The sequence below is a fragment of the Tinamus guttatus genome, unplaced genomic scaffold (genome assembly GCF_059628265.1).
Source record: "Tinamus guttatus ecotype Peru unplaced genomic scaffold, ASM5962826v1 Tinamus_guttatus_pri_ptg001272l, whole genome shotgun sequence".
NCBI lineage: Eukaryota > Metazoa > Chordata > Aves > Tinamiformes > Tinamidae > Tinamus > Tinamus guttatus.
This window is the reverse complement of record NW_028289806.1, coordinates 199,877-224,562: the sequence shown is the minus strand read 5'-3', so window position 1 is coordinate 224,562 and position 24,686 is coordinate 199,877. Positions and strand designations below refer to the sequence as shown.

Genomic DNA, 24,686 nt, shown 5'->3' with positions numbered 1-24,686 from the left:
ATGGAGTGTCGCTGCCAACTTTGTCCTTGGGCGTTATTTATACTCATGGGTAAGCTGTGCTTTTGAAAGCGGGGGGAAAGCTGGCTAAATCTTTCCTGCCACTTGGCAATGACTTTTTATTTATAAATGGGGTAGTATATTTGTGATATAATGAGTTGTATTGCCTGTAGTCTTCATATGTGCTGTGTCTTAAGCAAGATAGTTTTATCTGCAGCCAAAACTCTTGCAAAAGTGATCAAAACATAAACTTTATTGTTGGGAAGTGAATGACAGGAGCATGTTCACCACGAGGTTGAGAAATACTGCTAGTGTAAGCATTATATTAGCCATAGTTTTATGGTGGCAGCTGGGAGATCAATGTTCAAGAGCAGTGCTGGTGTCACCCTTGTGTCTTACTTGACACACCTTTATCTTGTAGCTTTGTCTCAACATGCCCTCGTAATTGATTTATTGGGGAAAACAGTTTTCAGTCAAGGAGCGTGCTCTCACGCCACTCTGCTGTCACTGAACAAGAGCTCTTGTTTCTCTGCTGTCCCAGTTTTACCACCGCTCCTAGATGCCCAGAGATCCTGTTCTCACGGCGCCTGCTACCCGCCGGTGGGAGACCTCCTCGTAGGAAGGATCCATCACTTGAAAGCCTCCTCCACGTGCGGCCTTACCAAACCCGAGACGTACTGTACGCCCTACGGGGAGGTATGTTCACCTTCACCCTTTCACAGCGACGTGCCTAACCTCCTTCAGGTCTTTAGCACTCTTCCAGTAATGTCAGACAATGTCACTGTGTCCAGTGTCTCTTTCAACCTGTGTAGAGGCAGAGGAGTGCCTCATTCCCATGCTGTTGAAGCGGAGCAGAATGTGAGTGCTGTGGCAGGGCAAGAGCAGCAAATCTCTGGAGTTTGTGCCGCTGGTATGGGATCATCCTGGAGCTGGGGAGGAAACTGCTGGTATTCCCATCAAAATCTGAGGGCAAAATGTGAGCTTTTGCATCAAAAAAATTCTAAACCTTCTTAATACTCTAGACTTCTTAGTTATCAACTCAATCCAAATATCAGTCATCAAAAATGGGATCATTTCAGGTCTTTTACAAAGATCTTTTACAACGAAACTTCTAAACCAAATGTCTGTTTTCAATTAGCTTGGTAGTGTGAGGGGAGGAAATTATGCCGTGCATGTGACATTTCACCATCTGCAATTGCAGATCCTCAGTCTCCAAATCTGCCACCAACATCCAAGTAAGGCTTTATGGATAAGTCTGCACAGAGCTGAAAATATTGCAGGATCAATGACCATAGCATGAACACCTCCTGAAGGCTTTATGCATTTGTGTGGAATTTTTAACTTCTACAGCAGTGGTGGGGGAAGCTCAAGATGGAGTGAGTTCACCGCAGGACAGGCTGTAAGGGTTTTGGAAGGGCTGAGCGTTTCTCGATTTGCTATTTCCTTAACATAAATGAACTCACTGCTTCCTAGTGCCATCTCATAAAAAGTAGGCTTATTAAATTTATAGACCATCATGACTTTTCTTGCTCATGTGCCAAATAGGTGCAAATTTGGAGTCCATTTTGCAATCTCAGCAGAGGGCATGGGACGAGGGGTTGCAGTGTGCACTGCCCACCCGCGCCAGCTGGCTGCTGCCTACTGTCTGGCTTTGGTGCCAGCCCGCGCTGCCCCCCGGGGCTCTTTTGCAATTCTAGTAGGTCAGTTGCTGTGGGCACTGTGGGCATCAGTTTCAGTCTTGGTTCCATTGTCTGCTCCCAGAGCCCTGGCTCCGAGTCCTCTAACCTTTATACTTTGCACTAGTGATTGCTCCATTCCTTGGCTGCCCAAACCCAGGAGGGCCCCTGCGTTGCCATTTATAGCGCAGGGCACTGCGGCCGGGATTGGGAAAGCGATGGGGGCGGAAAGCGGGCAGGCCAATGGTCTGGCGTGGAGAGAGCCCGGGGCTTGGGAAATGGCTGCTCAAGCCAGGAGGGAAGGGAAAAGCAAGAGGAAAACTGAAAATGGAATTGAAATATAAGCGAGCGTGAATTTGGAGTCCTGAAGCCACTGATGTATGTGGCAAGACTCTCATGGGCTGAGGTGTTGTCCCAGGCTCAGGAAATTAATCGGTTTATTTAAATGCAGCACTTGGGTAGCAGTATGGAGTAGCTACCATCATTTGGTCAATGGCGAGGGAAGGTACTGTGCATTTTTCCTTGCATATTGGCAGATTCCACATCCTCTTGCCTCGCTCTCTCTTCTGTGAGCATGTGACAGCTTTGTGGCACATGCAGTTCTCGGCTTTTGAAGCAGCAACAGGGCCTTGGCTTATTTGGACCAAGCAAGGTTAGCGCTTCTTTGAGCAGCCTGGATGGTGCTTTCCTCAGGGATAATGCACTACTTCCAACTTAAAAAACATAGAACTAGAAAGCAGCAGTGGGTTTTCTGGTTGTTTTATGGTAAATTAATTTCAAGGTACCCAAACCACCGTGTACTCTTTGTAAAAGCTCTTTAAAAAGAATGTAATCAAGAAGAGAACAAAACTGGGTTTCCTGAATCCTGCTCTGAATCCTGTTTTCTACAGCAAAAGCAGTTTGTGTGTGGCGATTACAGGGGTGCTTACATCCTGACTTTCCCAAAAGGTTTATCATGGGAGATATTAAACTATTTGCAGAAGGTGAAGGCCCAAGATTTTCTGCTTTCTCTCACTTGCTTGATATGAGCAAGGAAGTTGTCTTTATCACCCCGTGTGCCTGCTGATAACGGGTCAGACAGGTGAGGAAGTGAGAAGACAGGTTCTAGATAAACCTAATCCTTAAAGCAGCTGCTGGGAAGGGAGCGTAAGGCTGTCAGGCAAAGAGGAATCTTGGAGTGACACAGGCTTTTACGGACAGATATTGCAGTCGTCTGGCTGCAGTTATCCTTAGCATCTCTCCCTGTGGTATTTAAGCACAGAATCGCTTTTGACTAGTTCCAGAAATACAGGCCAGTATTTATACATATCCTGTGAACAGGAATATGCTGAAGACTCTAATGCTTGTGTGTACCTTATTGCTACCATCTGATGGTTACATATGCTTGCCCAACTGCATGAGTTTGGTAGGGGACCTCATCAGTGATTCTGTATCACAAGAAACATTTTAGTCCAAATTATACTGCCTGTTAGATGGTTCAGCAGCCCAAAGATATTTTGGAATAGGAAGGTTCACGTCAAAAGCCTCCGTGCCTCCCAGCTCAATTTCTTTTCAGCCTCTAGACAGAGTCAAGTCTCCTGTGGAGGAAAATGCGTCCCTAGAATCCTGGAATAATTGTGGTTGGATGGGAACAAGGGAAGTCCAAACCTCTGCAGAAAGTTGCTAGTTTGGGCTTTTACTTCACAATGTTTAGAGTTTATACCAAATACTTTGTATTCCCGACCTGTCAGTGAGTTACTGCTCTGTGCTTATCACATCTTATTCTTGCATTCAGGCGCATCCTGTTCGTTGCAGATAGAGACATATCCCTAAAGCAGAGGCTGTATGGAAGCAAATAAGGCAGGCAGGTTCCCTGCATACTTTCTCCTTCTCTGTTTTCTGTACCCTTTCTGCTGCATAATTGCAAATTGCCACATATGCTGAGACACCGTGTCAGAGGCAGTTGGACTCTAGCATTGCAGTGTGCAGAGCTAAATGAGACAGTGTGGTTTCTCCAGACTGTCGTTCTGGCAGATTTTAAACTATGCTTTGCTGAGGGGACATAATGAGCAAATAGAGCAGAGGAGGGAGTGGGGGCACCCACATTCTTTGCTTTCAAGCAAGAGAAATGAATTGAACTTCATTTTCTTAAACCTCTGAGCTCTGTGCCTAGGGTGCTTGTCCAACAGCTGACGTTGGCTGTTAGTGCATTCCGGACATTTAGTGTGTATTTGCTGGCTTCCAAGGTATTGACATTGCTAACAGTAAGATTCTAACTGCCCCCGGAGGCCACGTGTGTTTATTCAAGGTATTTGCCTTCAGGTTCTTAGTCACAGATGTTCAGCAAAAGCCTCTGCTCTCTGACTGAGCAGGGAGGAAGGGCTGTGGTGAAGCAGGTGGGCATGGTTGGCGTCCTGCAGGAGTAGCCGCCGCAGGCTTGCAGCGATCCCTGCTGCTGCAGGCACAGGGTAGCACCGCCCTCTGAGAGCGAGTGCAGCCTCTCCTGGGAATATTTATGACAGGACGGAAACAAGGCTCTAGGGCAAGAACTGGGCAAGCTCTCATTTTCCACTGAGAACAAGCAGGGGCAGATCCGTGCTTGAGCGGTGCCGGATGCCTCACTGCAGTTGCGGCACAGAATGGGCCGCTCTGTGGACGGGCTGGGGCATGAGACGACTCTTCCTGAATCGCTGACTTGCCTGTGGGCAGAGACAGTGCTTGAATTTGGGGCTGGGGAGGGTCCCCCCAAATTATGGGTTACCCAACTCTGCGGAACCCTGCGCTGGAGAGCAGCAGGCTGCTGCCCAGCCTTGTCTCTGGCTGTTTCCAGAGGACACAACGGAGGGCACAGCTCAGTACCTTCCTCTTCTTCAAAGAGCCACACTCTGAAAGCAGCGTCACCACACGCTGCTCGAGTCTGGATGTCATTTGCTGCGAGTCTTGCCAGATTCTCAGCAAACAGCAGTCTGGCTTCTAGTAAGCGCAGGCAAAGCTGAAGCTAGAGGAAGATCTTTTAACTGCTCGTTGCCTCGGAAAGTGTGTGCCAGCGTTTTAGCTCTTGGCTCGGATCTGCATCTAGATGTGGGGTTCTCCTCTTTCCATTCCGTCTCTTTAAATAGGCACAAACTTTTATCGAGTCTTTCTTCTTTGTCTGTTCTGCTTCCTCATCCTGCCTGTGACCTCTGAGTTTTGAGGTTGCCAGTAAAACCAAACTGGGGGGGTCAGTTCACTGTATTTTTGTTTTGGGTATAACCTCAGAACTCAGGCTTCTCTGTGGCACTTCTGCCCGGGCAGGAAAGGATGTGAAATTGGGCATTATGGCTGAGTTTTATTCTGTGGTTCAAAACTGCAATGCAAATGAGAGGTCTCTTTGCAAATAAAATTGCTCACTTAAAGGCTTGATGATGGCAACACATCCAGTGGTAACTTAGATAGCATTTCCACTTGGCAGGTTTGGAGTGCTGCAAAGTGAGGCCTAGTGCATTGGCCTGCCATAGGGGTGCCGTGCAGCTGGTGCTAACAATTAAAATAGGCTCTAATAGAATTACATAACTTGACTTTAGCAGGTGTCCATGCTTCTAAAATAACTCAGTCTTGCTGCCCATTCTATTTTTGAATATCATTCAGTCTGCTTCCATACATACCTGTACATTCCTGCTGTCTTCCAGATCTTTCCAAAATAAACTTGGAATGGTAATTACTGTCCCAATACAATATTTATCATGCTCGACCACACAAGATTGCTATGTGGGAGGCTGGATGGACTGACACAGTGCCTCTTGCTGACATGAAACTGCGCTGATACGAGACCGCCGAGGTCTCGACAGCTGTTGAAGGTCTTTGGTTCAAGGCCAGAGAGAAGCAGCTTCAGATTTTTGCCGAAGAGTAATTCCAGTTTATTTTGGTTTATGCACCTATGCCAGGAGGTTTTATTTCAAGGCATCTCTACTCATGTTAAAATGACAGCTAGAGCTACTTAAAATACTCTGTAGAGCTACTTAAAATACTCTGGTCGGAATCCGCCAGCTTAAAATGCCTGGGGGTGTGTGGCCTGCACGTGGAGAGCGGGGAGCTGGGGGCTCCGGAGCAGCTGCTGTGACAAGGTCAGGAGAGAAGGAGGCCACGAGGACGCGCAGCCGAGCGAGGGAGAGCTGCAGCGCCCGCGCCCCGCCGCGCGTCTGCCGCAGGCAGGGCTTGCTCTCACGGGTGCCATAGGTGCCTTCTTATTTACCACTGCTGGTTGTGCTTCTAAGTACATCCCCCCATTTATTTTTAAAACTTCTTCTAATTCTTCTTTTCTTCAACATTAACTTTTCCCATAAAACAGCTGTCCTGTGAAGTACCTTTCAAACAACTTTCATACTTCAAGCAAGCTTTCGTAAGCAATATTTTGAGTGTTTTTACGAGCAGATCCACAGTTCTGAGATGTGGAAGGGCAGTGAACTGTTAGACCCTGTTGTCGTTCAGGTGTTTTGGTGCCCCGTCTCTCGGCGTGGCTCCGGTACCTGCTGCAGCACGTCCACGTTCTGTGTGGCTCGCCAGCACACAGGCTGCTCTGCCAGCGTTGGGCCAAGAACAAGTATGGGAGAGCTGGGGCCCGGCACTGCCCCGGGGCACTGACCCAGCTCAAACCCTGACCGCTGCGTTTCCATTTCTGTCCTGTAGTCCCCCAGCCTTGCTTTGCTCCTGACCAGCTCGTCTCACATGAATCTTTGCTGGTAATAAAGAGCGGAGAAAGCAGGGAAAGGTGTTTCTTGGTCAATCCCCCCTTGACCCAGAGCTCGACTGACATGTGGGTAATTCCCACTGTCCCGAGAAACTTTGAGACACACAGTCAGTAACAGCAAATTCTCTTGTGTAACTGAGTTTCACAATTTACTCTAAGCATGTGATTTGAATCTTGAATTTTGCTTCCGGTGTTAATTTTAGCTTAAAAGACCGTGAAGGTAGCCCTTTCCCAGCGCTGCTGGGTGTCCAGGTGAGTCGCTGCAGCGGCCCTTCCCCGCATGCTCCGCCGTGCACGGAGCTCGCCCGGAGCTGCTCCGCGCTGGCCTCAGCAAGGGGATGTGAGCGGGGCTCAGCAGGCGGATCCGCTCCTTAGGAAGGGACACGTCATCCCCGCCGTGTCCCTCACACACCTTCCCTTCCCCTCTTTCCCTTGCTGGAAGTGTTTCCTCTGGGTTTTGCTGGTGCCCCAGCCCAGCCTGTTTGCCTACCTCGTGGCTCGCACTCCTCTTGACCAAAATGGGACCTTTACTGCTCCTTGTCTCTTACTCAATCCACCATCCGCTGCTTTCTGCATGTTTCTGAGCCTACTCATGTGCCACATACTCAAAAGCTTGCTGGAAGTAACGGCATTTAACGTTGCTTGGTTATTCAAAACTGGGACATTTGTTTGCTCCTCGGGGACCCTGTTTGTGTTTTCCCCCTCCTTCAGTCTCTGCATTGCCCGTGCCACCTCTCTGTTTGCTTCTTGAATTACTTGCTTAAGGGCGAGCTGAACTTTGCGCTGCGCGACTCGCCACCCGCTCCCTTTTCACCCACTGAGCTGTTTGCTGCTGCCTGGCTCGGAGGGAGCGTGCAGAGGGGCTGAGCCGGTTCCTGGGCTCGGAGGAGAGCGAGGCCTTTCTGTCTGCCCAAACACACACTCCTCAGTCGCATGGGACAGGCAGGCTGGTGCTGAAAAGCTGCAAAGAGCACTGCCATTGCAGAAAACAGGCATGCCTTAAAAAAGGATGTTTTTGATGATTCTCAGAAATATCTTTTTTTTTTTTTTTTTCCGAAACGATTTTGGTTGTAGTTTTCAGTCCTTAAAACCGTGAGCTTTTTAATGGGACATGAGGGGGACCCCTTGAGTTCTAATTACCATTAATTTTATTGACCCGCATTGTTTAGCTGTCTAATAAAACAGTTTGTTTCATTGCTTTCCCTCCAAGTTCATGCCAAATTAGAGCGTGGTTTATGGATGAACGCTGAGTTGGTGGTGGCTTCGCTCGCCGCGCGCTGACTCTGTCCCCTGCCTTCTCCTTCCAGTGGCGAATGAGGTGCTGCAGGTGTGACTCTCGGGTGCCACACTCCCACAACAGTCACCGCGTGGAAAACGTGCTCGCTTCCAGAGGGCCCCTGCGCTGGTGGCAGTCCCAAAACAGTGAGTACTGCGGAGCCTGGAATCCCCCGAGGACGCTGTTGGCTTTCAGACCTGAGCTTTCTGCAGCAGGAATCTCTCCTGGGTTCCTCTTGGTGCCTGGGATCAACCTTAAGCATTCCCAGCAACAGAGGGGCCTGGATGCTGCAGTTAGGTTCAGAAAACAATTGAACAGAAAGTTCTGATTTTCCAAAAGTGTTTCAAAGGGGATTTTGGAACTTTAATTTCGGATTTGAATCAAAACAAGCTGTTCCCCGTGGGATCATAATTCCAAGTTTTAACTTCACGTTTTCACAGACACTTGGTGACTTAAGTGATTGGAATAGTGATACTGAGGAAAGGAGGGGAGGTGTTGAATCCAGTAGATTGGAAGGGAAAAAGGGAAATGAATGACTTGGCTCAGACAGATAAATGTTCTGTTTTTCTGAAGTCCATGGCTTGCCTCTTTGAAAGCTGCCTGTTTGTGTCTCTAGGTATGGATCGGGTCTCTTTGCAGCTGGATCTGGACAAGAAATTCTTGCTCAATAGCATCGTCCTTAAATTCAGGGTTTGTATGCACCTTCCTAATTTTCAGATCGGTTACAAACTGTAGTGGAAGGGCCCTGCTGGCCCCTAGCAGCGTGTGGGAAGCCCGATGCAAACCTCCCCCTGGGCTCCCCGCAAGCCGGCCGGGGATCGTGCCTCTGTTCCTCCCTGCTCTTCCCCTTGTGTGAGTGTTTCCTAGAGCAAGCAGGCGGCCTGCGCTGGGGAGCAGGTTCCCAGATAACTGAGCGTCTGCTGTCAAATCCACTTGGTGCAACCTGACTCATAGACCTGCCTCTTCTTTCCCCCTGCCACTGCAGTCGCTGCTCCCTGCCGCGATGCTCATTGAGCGCTCCACCGACTTCGGCAAGACCTGGAGCGTTTATCAGTACCTGGCCTCTGACTGCGCCGCCTCCTTCCCCGGGATCCCCCCGAGCCCCGCCGAGAGCTGGCAGGACGCACGGTGCCAAGCGCTGCATGCCCAGCACGGATACCCCTTGCACGGGGGCACGGTAGGGTTTATGGGACTTCACTGCAGGAAGCCCTAGCACTTGTACGTTCCTTGTAGTGTGACCTTGTAATAGAGGGCAGATCACCTAAGTCCATTGCAGAAGGATGTGGTGGCTTGGAAATGCTGGGATTCATACGTGGCACAGGAAATCTTCTACAAATGTTATGCCTAGCAAGTGATGCGAGTCAGTGGACATCCAAGAGTGCTGAGAGTAATCCTCTGGAAGACTCTTGCTCCTTCAAAAGGAAGGTCCTTTCTGCTCTGTGGGCAAGCTAATGTTAGTCTGTTGCTAAATCCTCAGCAATTCTGAGTTCTTTTTCCTTCAGTAAGTGACAATTCTGCAGAGGAATCAGGTCTAGGGCACAACCCATTGCTTAGGTTATGAAAAGAAAGAACCCTATCATTCTGCATTTTAATTTTCTTATTTTCTTCCTTCTCAGATCAAATTCAGTGTCCAAGACTTGGCACCTACCATTTCTACCTCCTACAGCCAGATTGTCAACAGTAAGTGAATGACCTTCTGGGTATCTGAGAAAGGGAGAGGAGGAGGATGCACCTCTTAGGGTTTTACCTACACGTGATGGAGGGCACTGAGTCATAGTAAGCACTTCTGAGAGAGCAATTTCTCTGCAAAACAAGCGTTTGGCAGCATTTTTGACAGCTACCCTGGCACCTCTGTCATGTATGATGTCCCCTGTACACACCACAGGTATAGCAGTTACACAACTTGCCTCTGCAGTGCCCCTAAGACATCCTGCAGACCGGTGTATCAAATACCTTGAAGGCAGGAGCAGCTTTCAGTCCTCCCCGTTTTATGCTGAAGCTGCTCTCTGTCTCTTGTCCCTAACCCTCAGTGCTGATTGCAGTGTTTCTGTGCCTGCTGCCTCCTTACATCTCTTCTTGGTCCCTAACAGACCTGGCAGAATTCACCAACCTGCGGGTGAACTTCACTCAGCTCGCCCACATTGTGCACCAAGGCTACCACTCGCCCAGCACTTTCTATGCGGTGACAGAAATGCAGGTGCAGGGGAGCTGCTTCTGCAACGGACACGCGGATCTCTGTGCTCCCTCTGGAGATCAGCACGTCGTGGTGAGTGCAGAGCCCCGGGAGAAGCTGGGAGACCAGCACTGTTCAGGATCAGCCCGTCTCCGAGTCCCAGCCCCTGCATACACCTCCGCTTCCTGCTTCCCGGGAAGGCTGGGCAGGATGGCCGGCAGTTCGATGTGAGACAGTCTTATCCCTGGCCAGAGGCTGCTTTGAATCAGTCTAGGAAAAATGTTGCCCCCTTGTGCTTGCAGAAGTAGGGTAATAGCTGCAAGACAACCTGTGTCATAATATTTTGTCTGTCTTCCAGGTTCATGGACATTGTGTGTGTCAGCACAACACTGCAGGGCCAAACTGCAATCACTGTGCAGATTTCTACAATGACCAGCCATGGCGACCTGCGGAGGATGACAATCCCCACGAATGCCAGAGTACTTACCCCTGCCTTTGCCTCTCTGCTTTTTGGCTTCTGCTTGTTCATGAGTGACAGGGGAGGGAGGAAATTCTGAGTCCTTTCACTTGGACGCTGCTGGGGGCTGGATGTTAATACAAACTGTCTTTGCAAACCTGTTCCTGAATCAATTATGCCAATACTGAAACTGCAATAGGGCGGGTGCCCCGAGGCTCACCAAATGGAGCAAGATTCTAAAACTGCTTCTAAAAGTGGTGCAAGTTTCACACTGCTGGTTTCTGTGTGCTAATGCAGGTGATGAGGGCACCATCTAGTGACAATGCAGCGGGGCCTCCAGCTGCTGGGAGACTCTGGCATGGTTGCAGCTTTAGACAGACTTGCTCTCTTCCTCCTTAGGGTGCAACTGCAACGGCCACTCCGACTCGTGCCATTTTGACCCAGACGTTTACCAAGCCAGTGGCGGGGAGAGCGGCGGTGTGTGTGACAACTGCCAGCACAATACAGAAGGGAAGAACTGTGAGCGGTGCAAAACTAACTATTTTCGCAACCAGCGTCAGGATTTTGCCCATCCTGAAGCCTGTCTACGTAAGTGCCTGGTTATCTCGGAGTAATATCTTGCCCTGAAATTCCCACTGACTTCTCTTCCGCCTCCTTATCCATGCGTTCTATTGCATGTTTCCAGCCTGTGAATGTGATCCAGATGGCACTGTTCCAGGGTCCGTTTGTGACCACCTCACGGGACGCTGTGTCTGCAAGGACAACGTGCAGGGGGAGCGCTGCCACCTCTGCAAGCCAGGATTCACCCAGCTGGCCAACGCCAACCCGCAGGGCTGCCGCAGTGAGTAGCCTTGGAAAGAGCTAGTGCTGCCAGGCTCGCCCCTAGCCTTGCATACAGCATCTCTGCTAACTCTGGAAGGGGCCTTGTTCCAGCCAGCAGTGATTTGGGCTTTCCAGATCAGAACCCTGATGGCTAGGGCTTGCTGGGCATGTAGTCTGTCTCAGATATGTGTGGCAAAAACCATGGGGAAACCGAAGTTGAGAGCATGTGTAGGGCTGTATCCCCTTTCCGATGCTCACTCGAGTGAGGTGCTTCTGTGGAGGTGAGCTGGGGGAAGGCAAGTCCCCAGTTCTAGCGAGACTGAAGCCTTCCCGTTTCAGGATGCACCTGCAACCTGCTGGGATCGCGCCCGGACATGCCCTGTGACGACGAGACAGGAAGGTGCTTCTGCCTGCCCAACGTGGTGGGAGCCAACTGCGACCAGTGTGCCCTGGGCTACTGGCAGATCGCCAGTGGCCAGGGCTGCCAGCCCTGCGACTGCCACCCTCGCCACTCGCTCGGCGCCCAGTGCAACCAGGTAGCGCTGAGCCCTGGCCGCGTGGCCCTGCCGCACGCGTGGGGCACTGCAGGATGGGCACGGGTCGGAGTGACCTGCTGGCCCTGAGCACTCGCTTGGTGTCTGGCTCATGCTGCTCTCGGCAGCTTGAGGACTGCTGCTTTAGCCTGCTCTGAGCTAGCTGTGAGGGGCTGATTTCACTAGGTGCTCTCCTATTTTTCCTCTCTTTCCGTTTTCCAGCCAATGCTGAAGAACATCCTATGTGGAGCTGCTGGCACAGTGCTGGCTGGAGGGGAGTGGGGATAAGCTGGCAGGGCTCTGCACATATCCCCGCGGATTCTTCATGTCACTGAGGCATCAAAATCACTTGTTCGATGGCTTCATCTTGCCATCCCATGTGAGCTCCTCCAGAGAAGGACAGTGCATTCCTTAATGCATTATGCTGTCACTTTGCCACTTTCCATCTCCTGGAAACAATATGACAAGCTATTCAGGAAAATGAGGGAAAGTGGTAATTACAGAGACAAGATTAAACCATTCTAAAAGGCCCAATGGTTGGTCAGGAAATCCTAATAGGAGATTTTCACCCAGGCAAGGCAAGTTAATTATCCTCATTTGTCAGTGAAAAGTGCATTTGTCACTTCAGGCTTTATAGGCAACTGGGAAAAATTAAAATTAAATGAAAAAAAAGAAGAAATGATATATCCTAAGAGCCAAAGAGAGGTCTCCTGAACCAGCTCAACACAAGGAGGAGATCTGAGATCATAAACCAGGCCTAATTTCTTGCAGGTGATTCCTTTGTCTTTGCAGCACAACCTGAAACCTAAACATTGTGATGCTTGTAAGCTGAGGCTGTTTGGAAATCTGCACCTGAACCTGGGGACCAGCTGAGCCTGGAGATGAGGGTGTGCAGCACTGAGACTTAATAAAACAGAAGTCCATCCTGCTTCCCTCTGTACTGGGAAATGGCACTTGTAAGGAGCTCACAGCAATCCTTTGCTCCTCTTTTTGATAAAAATCAGCCTAGGAAATAATCAACCGGTTTAACTGAGGGCAGTTTCCCAGCATGGAAGTGACTGCCATGTGCAGACCTTACGTGGTGATCCCGTTCTGCCACCTTTGCCGGGCCCTGGGGAAGGTCAGAAGCCCCTTACAAAGTTTCAGGGTGGTGGCAATGGTCATCAGAGCAGGGAAGGGCAACCTTCTCCTTTCTTTTATTCTCTCTCTCGAACATCCTGGTAATAAACCACGGTGTTGGCAGTGATGGGACGAGCCTCTCCCCAGGGCTGCAGGAGCAGGGCTATGGTGCTGTTGTTGTTTTCCTACCCTTAGTCTTGTCCTTAAGTAGGAGACAAGACATATAGAAAACAGAAAGGCTCAAGAGCAGCTCAGGCTCTGCACTTCAGGGTGCACTGCACAGAGTGTTTCACTTCATGGGGCAGGCTTGAATTAGCAGCTGAGCTCACATGGGACTTAAACAATGATGATAAACACAAGTGCTGGGAGATAGGTGCCTGAATTCCCGCTCATGCCTGATTTTCGTTGTCGCTTAAGGAGTTGGAGAGGTTCAGCAACAGCAGAAGTGTCTGCGTGGGATGAAAATGTGACTAATTCTGCCAGGGTCTGACAGCAGAAGGGCGTAATGAGGGATGGGTAGAGATAGAACTGAGGTTGCATATCAGCCTGGAGCTTTCTGCTGCGGGATCCAAGTGCAGGAGCCTTTGGCTGGAATTTCCTACTGCTGAAGTCAGCAAAGGATGGGAACACAGTGAGGCTTTGCTGATCAAATCAAATCAAGAGCAAATCAAGGGAGGGCTTTCTCAGGAAGGTGCTCAGACCTGGATGTCCCTGATGTATTTTTCTTGCTTCAGTTCACAGGACAGTGTTCTTGCCGAGAAGGCTTCACAGGAAGAACATGTTCTGCAGAGCAGCAGCAGGTTTGCCCAGATAGGCACTACGGAGATGTCAGGGTGGGATGCACAGGTATGTAAAAGCCGTTTCTCATTAGCAAGGTGTTTCTTAGTGCAGTGAGAGTTTGACCTCAGGTTATATTGGCATCTCACTTAAAGGGTCTGATTCCCACCACCCCTCTTGCGTGGGCTTGACCTCTGTGTCTTCTCTCCTTCCCATCCTCTAGAGTGCAACTGCGACTTCCAGGGCACGGAGGAGGCGGGCTGTGACAAGGCCACAGGCCGCTGCCTGTGCCGCCCGGGCGTTACGGGGCTGCGCTGTGACCAGTGCCAGCGGGGACACTGCAGCACCTACCCGCAGTGCGAGCTGTGCCACCCCTGTTTCCAAGCATACGACGGGGACATCCAGCGCCTCAGCGTGCGCCGGGACAGCCTGAGCAACTCCACTTCGCAGCTGCACTTGGGCCATGCAGGCTCCGGCTTCAGTGCCCGCATCTCAGAAGCAGAGGGCAACGTTCAGCAGGCCCAGAGCATCCTTGGCAGCTCTCTGGTGATAGAGCAGGGCCTGACACAGCTGGCCAGCAAGCTCACTGCCATCAGGTAAAGGACCTTGTCTCAATGGAGCAGTGCCCAGAGCAACATGGGCCCACAGTGCCAGCACACAGGCTTTGAACTAGCAGGGCAGCTGCCTTAGCTAGGAAGAGATACAGACTTTTCCTGTGCACTGACAAGACTTGTCAGACTGATTCACTTGAATAGTTTCTGCTTTGCTTCCATAATTGAATATACTGCTCAGCTCTTGCAAAGATCAGGGACGCAAGAGGCCTGTCCTTCCAATTGCTCCTCCTGTGAGTTGGGCTTTCTCTATATAGAGAGGAGACCATTCGACAGAGTTTTGATGTAAACCCAGTCCTGCAAGATGAGGCAGAGAGGAGAGCTCTAACCCGGCGCTGCTCTCCGTGGGCTGTGCAGACCTCCGAGGCTACTGTGTGTCCTTGGGCAGTCGATTCTTTGGACAGAGAGAAGTACCTCTTCACCATGTGTTTGTAGCTGCCTAGCGCAAGAGGACCCTAATGTCTGCCTACTGATGGTTTGCTGGATGCTTGAATCCACATTTTCTGCTTTTCTATCCCAGGAAGGAAGCCCGAGGCATAAATCCTGACCTTCATTTTCTGGATGAGACTGCTTCTCTATCTAGTGAGCTTGACACCCTCAACAGAAGCTTGGTTATCATTAACAGCCAGTATGAGACCAAAAAGACCCAGTTTGAAACGAGCCGCAGCACCGATATTTCAGGTATGGTGCTGCAGTCACACTGCTCCCTCATTTGTGTCCGTTCATTCACCTTAACGTGCCTCTGACTCTTGCTGCTTTCTCACTGCTTGAATAGAGAAGTTTTTAACAGGCTTTTGGCTTAGGAACTGTAAATAGCTCCTTTTATCCAACCTCTAATTTTAGCCATTACTAGCAATTTTATGCTAACAGATTATTTGCTCTCGAATATTGGGCTTGGAAGCCTCAGCCTGCATGCATCGCTTCCTGGTGTCCCAGCAGGCTGGCTGATGTCCCTCTCACCCTGCACAAACTCCTGCTGTCTGCAGAAGCGCCTCTTCTCCAGGGCCCAGCATGAACTGTTGGCGAAGGGGGTGAGCCCCTCTGCGAATGTGTCACAGACACCAGGAGGAAGCTGCAATAATGACGGTTCTGCACAGATGGGAAGGATGGAGGGGTGGAAAAGGGAGCCAGGCGACTGTCACACACTCAGGAGAAGAGCTAATTAAGCCTTGTGATGATGGTGGTAGTAGGTTGCCATTATATCCCTGCGGCAGCTAATTCTCTCCGAGCATCTTATTGTCTTCTGCCTTCCCTCCTTCGTGTGCAGCACAGTCCAGCTCAGCCTTGCAGGGACTAATCCCAACACGTGGAGAATGACCTCTGCCTGCGCGCGTTTGCCCCGACTCCCTGCTCGTCTGAGCAGGGTTTACGGACCTAAGTCCTGTCCGTTCTCCTTCCAAGGTGCGGCGGCGTCGGGAAGGGGCTGGCTCTACCCCCGAGGATGGAAAGGGCTGCGAAGGCGCATTACCTTCCAGGGCCCCCTTCGGGGCGTGCTGAGCAAAGAATCAGCACTTGTGTTGCCTCTGCTCTGCTTTGGTTGCAATCTCTGAGCCTCAAACCAGAATTTGGTTCTTCAGGAAGGCTCTATCGCTCACTGTGAAAGAGTGGCTGAAAGGTGTTTGGAAATGAAGGCAAATTTTAGTTGTGCTTTAGTGACTAACCTCCCGTACTGTGTCCCCCTCTTCTCTGTGCACACATCCACTTGCAGGGTATAGTCAATGGCTTGTTTAGGTAGCTATGCTGCATTTATGAGTCATGAAAGTATTTTTGTCATTTATTGTTTTTATTCCTGCAGGAGCCTTCAAGACAATCAGATCTGCTTACCAGACATCCAGCAATGCCAGCAGCCTCGTGGCTGCTGCCTCCAGGCTGCTAACTGAATCCAGAGAGAACAGGAGAAGCGTTGAGGGACTGGAAGGGGCTTTCACAGACTACACCTCCACGCTGCAGACTCTGCAGGGCAAGACAGCCTCCTTGCCCAACTTGACCCCAGTTATAAATAAGGTGAAAATAGCAAGCTATTTTTTTATTTCCTCACAAATTTCTAGTTTTTAAGAGGATCTTGTTGTGCTCGGAAATGGAAAGTCCTACCCTGGCATCATCCATCTTTCTTCCAGCAGTCTAACATGATAGGATGAAATGTCTGGACGCACATTGTGAATGGCATCCTGGCAGGTTGCTCCTTTGGGACATCAGTGGGGTGCACTCTGAGCACCCCTTGTCTAGTAACAGCAGATACCAAAGTACTGGGCACCCACCACCTCACACCTTTCCAGGGTTTTTTCCTCCAAGGACTATCTTTTGTGTCAGTTCCTGTATCTCAAAGATCCACTTAATTTCAGGATAAGTTCCTTTTCTTTCTCCTTCACTGCTTTGTTATTGCCATGGAGATCCATTTCAGTGTCTCTTAATGCACGGTTGCTGTGGAGACCACCAGCCTCCATCTCTGCTTTTCAGGGCATCCAAATGTTCCCAAGCAATCAGCCTGCACTGGTGTTTGCACTAACTCTGAATTTGCTTGTGCCCCTGCTGCAGTGCCCTCTCTGGATGGTAACTCTAGAACATGACCTGCAGTTAAAACCACTTGTGTTTTGGCAGGGAGCAGGATTTGTTCAGCCTCTTTTCTCTCGAAAAGGAAAATGTCAGGCTGCAGGGATTCCTGTCCCTGTGAAGAGCTGCTGTCCTGAGAGGAAATGTAGTGTTTGCTCCATGTAGACAAGCTCTCTGTTATACTTCATGAGCTGGTGGAATATAGCTCCCACTTTGCTCCTAATTGAGCTCAAGGTCATTCTTAGGTTCTGAGCTCACATCATTGTCTTGGATGTGAACACTCAAAGCCAATCTGTGTGTGCTCAGTTCTGCCTGTCCTCGTCTGACACAGTCATAGTCTGGTCATTTGGGCTGAATCAGGCACTCAGGTACATGTCATTGGTAGCTACCCAAAGCAAAGGGTTGACACTTTTGATGTTCCACGTAAAGCTTCACTGTAGAAGTGTTCCAGGTTCCTGCCCGGCTCCCTTGTCCCGAGTCTCTCCAGGAGCCTGGCATAAGCTGGCTCGTCTGTCAGACTGAAGCTACTGAGGTCTCTGTGGCGCCGAGGATGCCATGGCACTGTGGGACCTCGGTGCTACGTGCTGCTCTCTCCCTGCGTAGGTCTGCGGTGGCTTCAGGCAGGAGGAGTGCACTCCTGCCCGGTGCGAAGGGTTCCTCTGCCTGCGAGACAACAGCACAGAGTGTGGAGCTGCTCTGGGCTGCAGGGGCATCTTCCCCCTGTCACGAGGTGCCCTCCGGAGGGCTGAGAAGGCCTCAAGCGAGTTCCGCAGCCTGAGCGCCCGGCTCCAGGAAACCGCGCGGCTGGTGAGTACGGAGCGCGGCGCTCCCTGCTTAGGTCCCTGCTCTAGGGCAGCAGATGTGGCACCTGTTAAACAGCTACCGAAAGAACAGATTGTGATAAAATAACCAATCTCAAACTTGATCTGACACTTGATCTTTTGGACTGCTTCAGAAATTTGGGATTTCTTTAAATGAATATCTGTATGCTACCCCTGCAATTCCTGGCACACTTTGCAGACTTGCCTAATTTGTTTGGGGCTTGTGTAGGGCTGTTGGGAATCCAGGGCAAGTGCTACGGCTTCAGTAAAATATTGTTGTTTGCAGATTAAAGCAACAGAGACATCTGCAAATCAGATTCAAAGCAATACTCAGCGTCTTGTGGAGCAGATGAGTGTAACAAGGACCCAGATAGAAGGCGACGTCCGACGCATTCAGCAGTTCATCCGGAAAGTTCGGAACTTCTTGTCAGGTAGCACTGTGCAAACTTGCAGTGTGTACGGACAGGCTGGCTCGTGCGTGGAAGACCAAATCTTGTAGAGTGACCCTGTGTATATATACAATGAAGGGAATTAACTGAATAGCTCACCCACTCTAGGCTCAGAGATAGCCAGTTCATCTGCACTTGAGTGTATTCACAACCCCAAGATAACGTGCATCCATAGTGCGTTTCCTGAAAAGCAGAGAAGAAGGAGTTTCAGCAATACAAAGCTCATCAATTTCTGTCAATAAGTGAAATTTGGCCAGCTGATTTGGTCAAGCTTGATTGTGCCATTCACATGAAACCAAATTAATCCCGTGTGTTTTATCCATCTTGGCTTCCCTGGCACTTCACCAAAGGTGGACCTGGCCTGCTTCCTTTCAGGGATGTTAAGAGCCATCTATAAATGTGTGGCCTGGGGTAAAAACATACAACATACCAAACCTTGGGCTTTGCCTTCAGCCAAATCTGTTGTCAAATCTCTTAGTTCTAAAACAAAGCCTGAATTTAACAAAAGTGGAAAGCTTAGATGGATAGCCTTGAGGAAGAGGAGTCTTTCATTTGTAGCATGGACAGCAGATTTTTTTTTTTGTGTCCTGCTCTCCACAGTTCCTTTCTTTGTCTGTGGGGCTTGGGGACAAACACGTTCACCCAGAGCCTCTGTGCTGAAGCTGGTTGTGAATGTCACCCGTTAGCTCTGGTTAGGACGGCAGCTTCTGAGCAGCCTGGAGATGCAGGAGTTTATCAGCAGCATTTATTGACCGCAGGTAAACTCAGACAAATCTTCAGACTATTAATCAGACTAAATTCCTTGTTGTCCTATAAAACAGTGGGATGACTTATTGTTCGCAGACAGATTGTAATAACATAATAAGCCTCATGAGCATTAGCTGAATAAGAAAATCAGGTCATTTGGTGCTGCCTGGTGTTAATGATGAGTGAAGATATTTCTGAGCTAATCACTGGGCTAATGTCCCTTGGGCTCTGCCTGCATCTGATTCCTCAGATTTGTTAACTTTTATTTGTGAAATAAGAAAAGGCTTGTCTTGAAACACAGTCTCATTTAGTCAATGAGATTTACGTGACTGAGCTCTGGGCTTAGCCATCTTACCCTGTCTGCCAAATTAAAGGTATCATTTTAGTACTTTTCTGGAAAGCTTTGCCAAGGTGAATGAAAAGTGCATACTAAATGTAAATGCAGTTCTCGTTTTATTCTAAGCAGTAGGACAGATTTTCAATGCTGAAACAAACCTACGGTTTATCATATTTGTCCCTCAGGTAAGTCCGTAACAGTCATCAGCAAAATCATCCTGGTCTAAAACTGAATACCCATAGCAAATTTATGAGGACAGTTTTACAGAGATTTTTACCTCAGGATTTCTAAAGCATCAAATATGCCAAAAGATGCCAATCAACATATTTGGGACATGCTTAGGAACCTTTATGTGGTAACTTAGACCCAAGCTGGGAAAAGAAAGATGTCAGAGATGTTATTCAGAGTAATGGAGACAGAATCATAGAGCCCTTAAAACTCTAAAGATACAGCACAAATCCGGAATGGACAGCAGAAATGGGACTGCTCCCTGCACGCCTGAATATGGAGGAAGAAAATGAAAAAGGGAAGGTTTAGTTGAAAGCGCTGCTATTATGATTGTGCTCAGTGACTTGCACCACAGCTGGAGCTGTCCTGCTGTCCCTGTCTTTGACTGACATATCCACCTGACACGGAAGGTTAGATTTTTGGAGAATTACATTCTGAGTGTTGCCTTGTAGCTGAAGCACAGTGTACCCAGTCAGATTCAGAGATGCTGCTCTGCATCAGGGGTATGTGGTCTGTTTCCTGACTGTATTCTGTGATGGAATATGTGGTAGAACTGTTGCCTTGACTTTTTTGGTGCCTCTTATTTGGTGTTGTAGTTTGGTTAGCGTGAGGCAGATCACCTTCATATTGAGCCTGCCTTTAGAAACTGGCCCCTGCTCTAGTTAGTTAAATTCAGGGTGGGTTTTGGTAGCAATCTGAAGTAGAGAGACCAAGCATATGTGAGAACACGCAGAGCTGGATATCTGCCTTCATGCTCCTTTGCATTTGCCTTCCTGCCTTCCTATTCTTTTCTTCTATTTCTGATATTGTTTGTTTGCAAACTCTTTAGACAGAGATACTGACCCTGCTGCTATCCAGGAAATCAGCGAGTCTGTTCTCTCACTACGTCTCCCTACGGATGCTGCTGCAGTCCTGAGAAAAATGACCGAGATCCAAAATTTGGCGACTAAGCTGCAGTGTCCGGAGAGCATCCTTGCCCAGACGGCCGAGGATATTGCTAAGGCCAAGCAGCTGCAGCAGGAAGCAGAGCAAGCCAGGTCAGTTGGGAATTGAAGGCTTTCAGCAGCTGAGGGTTACGCAGCCAGCATGGATGTGGTGATTCTCAGTCGGGGTTAAACCTAACTGCTGCAGCTGTGCTGACTTGCACGACCTGCAGTTTCAACCCAGGATCTTCTGTGTCTGCGCAGTACCTAAAAGAATGAGTTTGCAATCCCTGTGGTGCCCAAATACAAGTAAGAAACCTGGCTGCTAATAATAGATCTCATTGTAGGTACTAGAACAAGGAGGTCTTTAGCAGAAGTAATGGAAGTTCTTTTCTTTCTCTAGAGCCCCCACAGTGAGAGATGACAGGCTTGCCCCTGCATTGCTTGATACTGATGACCTATATCCTAATTGCACAAGAGAGTGTGAGCGATTAAATGGACTGTTTGTTTTCTGGGTGAAAGTTGGGAGGATTATCCCATAGTCCCTTAAAAAGTAATTAGGGGCTTTGCACATTTGGAGCATCTGCTTTGCCACATGTTGACTTTCAGCAGTATCCCAGAGAGCAGGTTAGCAGGATAAGTATGTAAACTCCTTGGTAGTGTCTGACACCTGCTTAACCTGCTGGAAGTGATGAGGAAGGGAGCCTGGCTTTCTAGGGGATAGTCTGTCACAGAGTGTGAATATTTTCGCTGCAAACAGAGAAGCTATAACTGGTTGAATTGCTGTTGCTTTCCCTTTAATATTTTTTCCTGCATCAGTTGGAGAAAAAAAAAAAAAAAAACAGAAAAGACAGTTCAGTACTTTTCAGTTCTAATTTACGGACTCTTTCCTGTGTTTCCCAGGAACCGGGCAAATGCTGTGGAGGGCAACGTGGAAGAGGTGGTTGGGAATTTGCGGCGAGCAAACACGGTGCTTCTAGAGGCCCAGGGGGCTATCAGGGGCTCTAGCTCTTCCCTTCGCTTCATCCAGGAACGTGTTGACGAAGTAGGTGGTGGACAAGGGCTTTCTAAGTAGCAATATTCCGCCTTGCTCACTCGCCCTTTGACACTTCCTGCTTGATAGTGTCCTGTGTCCACATGGCAGAGAAGCTGGATGATCTGAGGAAGTTGTGCTGTTTTTTGTTCCTGCTGCATCTCGTTTGTCTGCTTCTCCAAACTCCAGTCAAACCTTGGCTGAGCTACCTGAGACAAGACCTCTCTTTTGTTTGACTCAGTTGTGCAGTGCTGTCTCTGATCCCCAGCTGAAACCTCCATTCTGTAATTTGTCAGTCAAAGATTGAAATAGTGTAATGTTGTTTTGGATGCGATTTCCTCCTTAATGTGCAACACTGTACTTTTAGATCAAGGCCGTTCTTGGCCCCACTGAGAGTAATGTGAAGTCCATTGCTGGCCAGCTGGATGGACTTGCAGAGAGACTCAGCCAGCTGCAGCACAAAGCGGACCAGAATCGCCTGAGAGCCAGCGATGCCCAGCAGACAGCGGCCGAGGCCGGCGAGCAGGCGAGGAGTGCGCGGCAGGTACCCGAGCTCCGGCACGGCGGGGCGGGAGCAGTTCACAGCCTTGCACCTGCCTCCTGTTGGCATAAGGCAGCAAAGCCAGCTGTGGCAAGGCACATTTTCAGATGGAGCAAGGAGAGTTCCCTATCCACTGCACTGTTGTTTTCTTTTTCATACTGTGTAATATCCCACTATCCAGGCCATTCTCAATGCTAATACCTATTGCTGAAAACTTATTTCTGCTTTATCTCCCACCTGAGATAGGGTGGCCTACATAGCTATCGGTGAGCAGAGCTGTGTTAGTGTTGTAAGCCTTCATGCATTTGTATAATAATACTAATGGCAAAGCTTTAGGATAGTATCCATTTGCTATTTAAAATGATTCAGCATTGCAGAATCCCTTTTCACCCAATTTGTTTGATTCTGCATCCAAGCACTCTTTGCTTTCCAACAGGCATTTGAACAAGTGAAACAAATGTACGCTGAGGTGAAGGGAAGGATGAAGGAGAGCTCGACGTTGGGAGTGCAGGGCAGCAGGCTGCAAAGCGTGAACATGGAAGCCAAAGCTCTGCTGGAGGAAACCTCGGCCATGATGCGCAGGATGGAAAGTAAGAGCCTGCGCTCCGTGCGAGAGCCTGCGCTCCAGGCAGTCTCCAGCAGTGAGGAGGGGGCTTCTCGAGGGCTGAGGGAAAGTGGCTGCAAGGAGGGAAGGGAAGGGCCACAAGGGCTGAGGGAAGACCAGATCCTCAGTAGTGCTGGGGTGTGCATCGGGCTGCGACTGCTGCTACTAAGCCCGTAAATTTGGAGTCAGCAAGGGCATGTGTGCCTGCTGTAGGAGGGACACCTTAGCCTGCAAAGCGGATAGGCCCTTAGCAGTATCTTGCTTTTCCTCCTCAGGTACTCTTCAGTTTTAAACATTCAAAACTAGTGACTTTGGTGGCTCTTTGGGCCAGCCAGTATGTGGCTGTAGCTGCCCAGGAGGCTGGCACCACCTCCCAAGTGCAAGGAGAGCGGCCAACGCCCTGTGGCCCAGGCCGTGTTTGCAGAGGGCCTTGTCCTCACTGGCGTGGATAACTCCTGGCGCACGTCGAGGAGCTCCTGCAGGGCCGTGCGGCCGAGGCCAGGGCTCCGAGCCGCGTTGTGTCCTTCCAAAGCGTGCGAGCCGCCCCCGCGCTGAGGGCCCGGGGACCAGCCCGGGACGGCCACCGAGTGCTGCAGCGGGGCTGGAGCAGCGAGCAGCCAGCGGGACCCTCGTGCAGGCGCCTGCACGCGCCGGGCTGGCTCCGTGGCTGCAGTGACAGCGTCAGCACGGGCGCTGGCGTGCGTGGCTCCTCCGTCAAGATCTGCAGTGTTTGTGAGCCAAAGTTCGGAGCAGCTGTGTTCAGATTTTCTGGGGGGCGACAGGGAAATGCGGAAGGAGGAGTGTTAACTGTCTCTCCTTACCCCTCCGTGAGCAATGTCTGCTCTGTGAGGGAGGCGAAGGCTTTTTCTAACCCCAGTAGCCTCTGAAAGGATAACTGGACATGTCGTCCTCCACCTGAGAGCTGCTTGTAATACTTTCCTCCCCCTTTTCTCAGCTTTAGAGATAGAAATTCAAGGAAGCAATGAAGCTTTTATCTCCAAGTCGGCGAGCCTCGTGGGCCTGGAGGAGCGGGTGGAGAGCATTCGGGATTCCATCCACAAGCGAGTCGCCTACTATGACAGCTGCTGAGGACGGAGTTGTCAGGGCCACACACCGACATGTCTTGCCATACAGTTGCATTGTCTTCCTTCTCCTCAGATGCTGACTTATGTATTTATTCCCATTTTCTGCATGGAGTTTTCATGTTTTAATGTCTCTGATTTTAGCAAATTGAATTACTGTGCCTTAGGAAAACAGCTGCGCCGAGCCAAAGCAGCAACTCCCTGGACAGGATTTACGTTGTCTGGCCTGGCAGAAGCCACCTACTCCTTAAAGAAAAGGGGCAGAGAAATCAATCTTTCACTGAAGAAAAAAAAAAATCCAGAAAAATCCTATTTTTATACGAGTTTATAACCCAAGACAGGTTTGTTTGTTTTTCTCCTTGTTTCAGCCAGTTCAAGCTCTTGAAGCTGGATTTTACTGTTCAAATAAAAGGCATCCAGGTACGGCCTTTTAAAACATTTTGTGTACACTGCAGTTTATCCTTAAACTTGCTTTGGCTTCAGTGCTTTCCTTATTTATTCGAAGAAGCAGATCACAGAAATGTATAATTTTATCTCCATCATATCTATACATCATACCCAAAGTTTTACAAAGAAGAGAAATGCAACTTCTGACTCAAGGGTAAAGTCAAGTTTCTCCTTTGACCTTGTGCCCCAGTCTGAGTATTTACCACGTGACATCTGCCAGCAGAGAGTATCAGAGGGAACAGGTCTGCAGAGGCCCTGGGACTGCTTTAGAGGGGACTTAATAGACCATTTCCACATTGAGTTTCTCTGAATAACCAGCAGGCACTTTACAAACAAAATTCAGCTTTATTAAGCAAGTATTTATTGCACAATTACAGATTTGGAAGCAGGGAATTTACACCTTGCTGTGATTACTATCAGACATATGGAGGTTGTTAGCAGGTTGTCTCCTTTTGTAGCCTAAGTGAAAACTGTACAGCCTAGGCGAGTGGTTGACACTGAACTTCAGCGTGCTGAAAGTTGGGAATAAACAAGATCCCAGGAGTATGAAGGTGCAGATTTTATTAAAAAAGAGATGAAAAATGCTGAGCTGCCACTGAGTAAAACTGCATGGCTGTGGTTTATAGAATTTATGCTGTGCAGTGCACTTAGGATGCATTGAACAACTACACAGTGTGCAAAAACCAAAAGCTTATAGCACTGAGCAATGCTGTATGAACTATATACACTGAAAACGCTAGCAGAAGCCTCAGATTTTCCTGTGCTGAAGTGCCATCTC

General features: G+C 49.3%; 1 protein-coding gene across 1 annotated transcript; it reads left to right on the top strand.

Moving 5' to 3' along the window:
• LAMB3 (laminin subunit beta 3) lies at positions 1–23,672 on the top strand. Its single transcript, XM_088538929.1, has 22 exons — positions 1–49; positions 539–693; positions 7,686–7,800; positions 8,271–8,344; positions 8,640–8,831; positions 9,271–9,334; positions 9,745–9,920; positions 10,186–10,306; positions 10,684–10,872; positions 10,970–11,125; positions 11,446–11,642; positions 13,493–13,604; positions 13,759–14,131; positions 14,667–14,827; positions 15,942–16,150; positions 17,300–17,503; positions 17,804–17,948; positions 20,108–20,315; positions 21,105–21,246; positions 21,602–21,778; positions 22,212–22,365; positions 23,335–23,672. Exons 1-22 carry the CDS (start codon positions 1–3, stop codon positions 23,466–23,468), a joined length of 3,507 nt encoding a protein of 1,168 aa, XP_088395055.1. The 3' UTR covers positions 23,469–23,672.
• Positions 23,673–24,686: the final 1,014 nt, after the last annotated feature.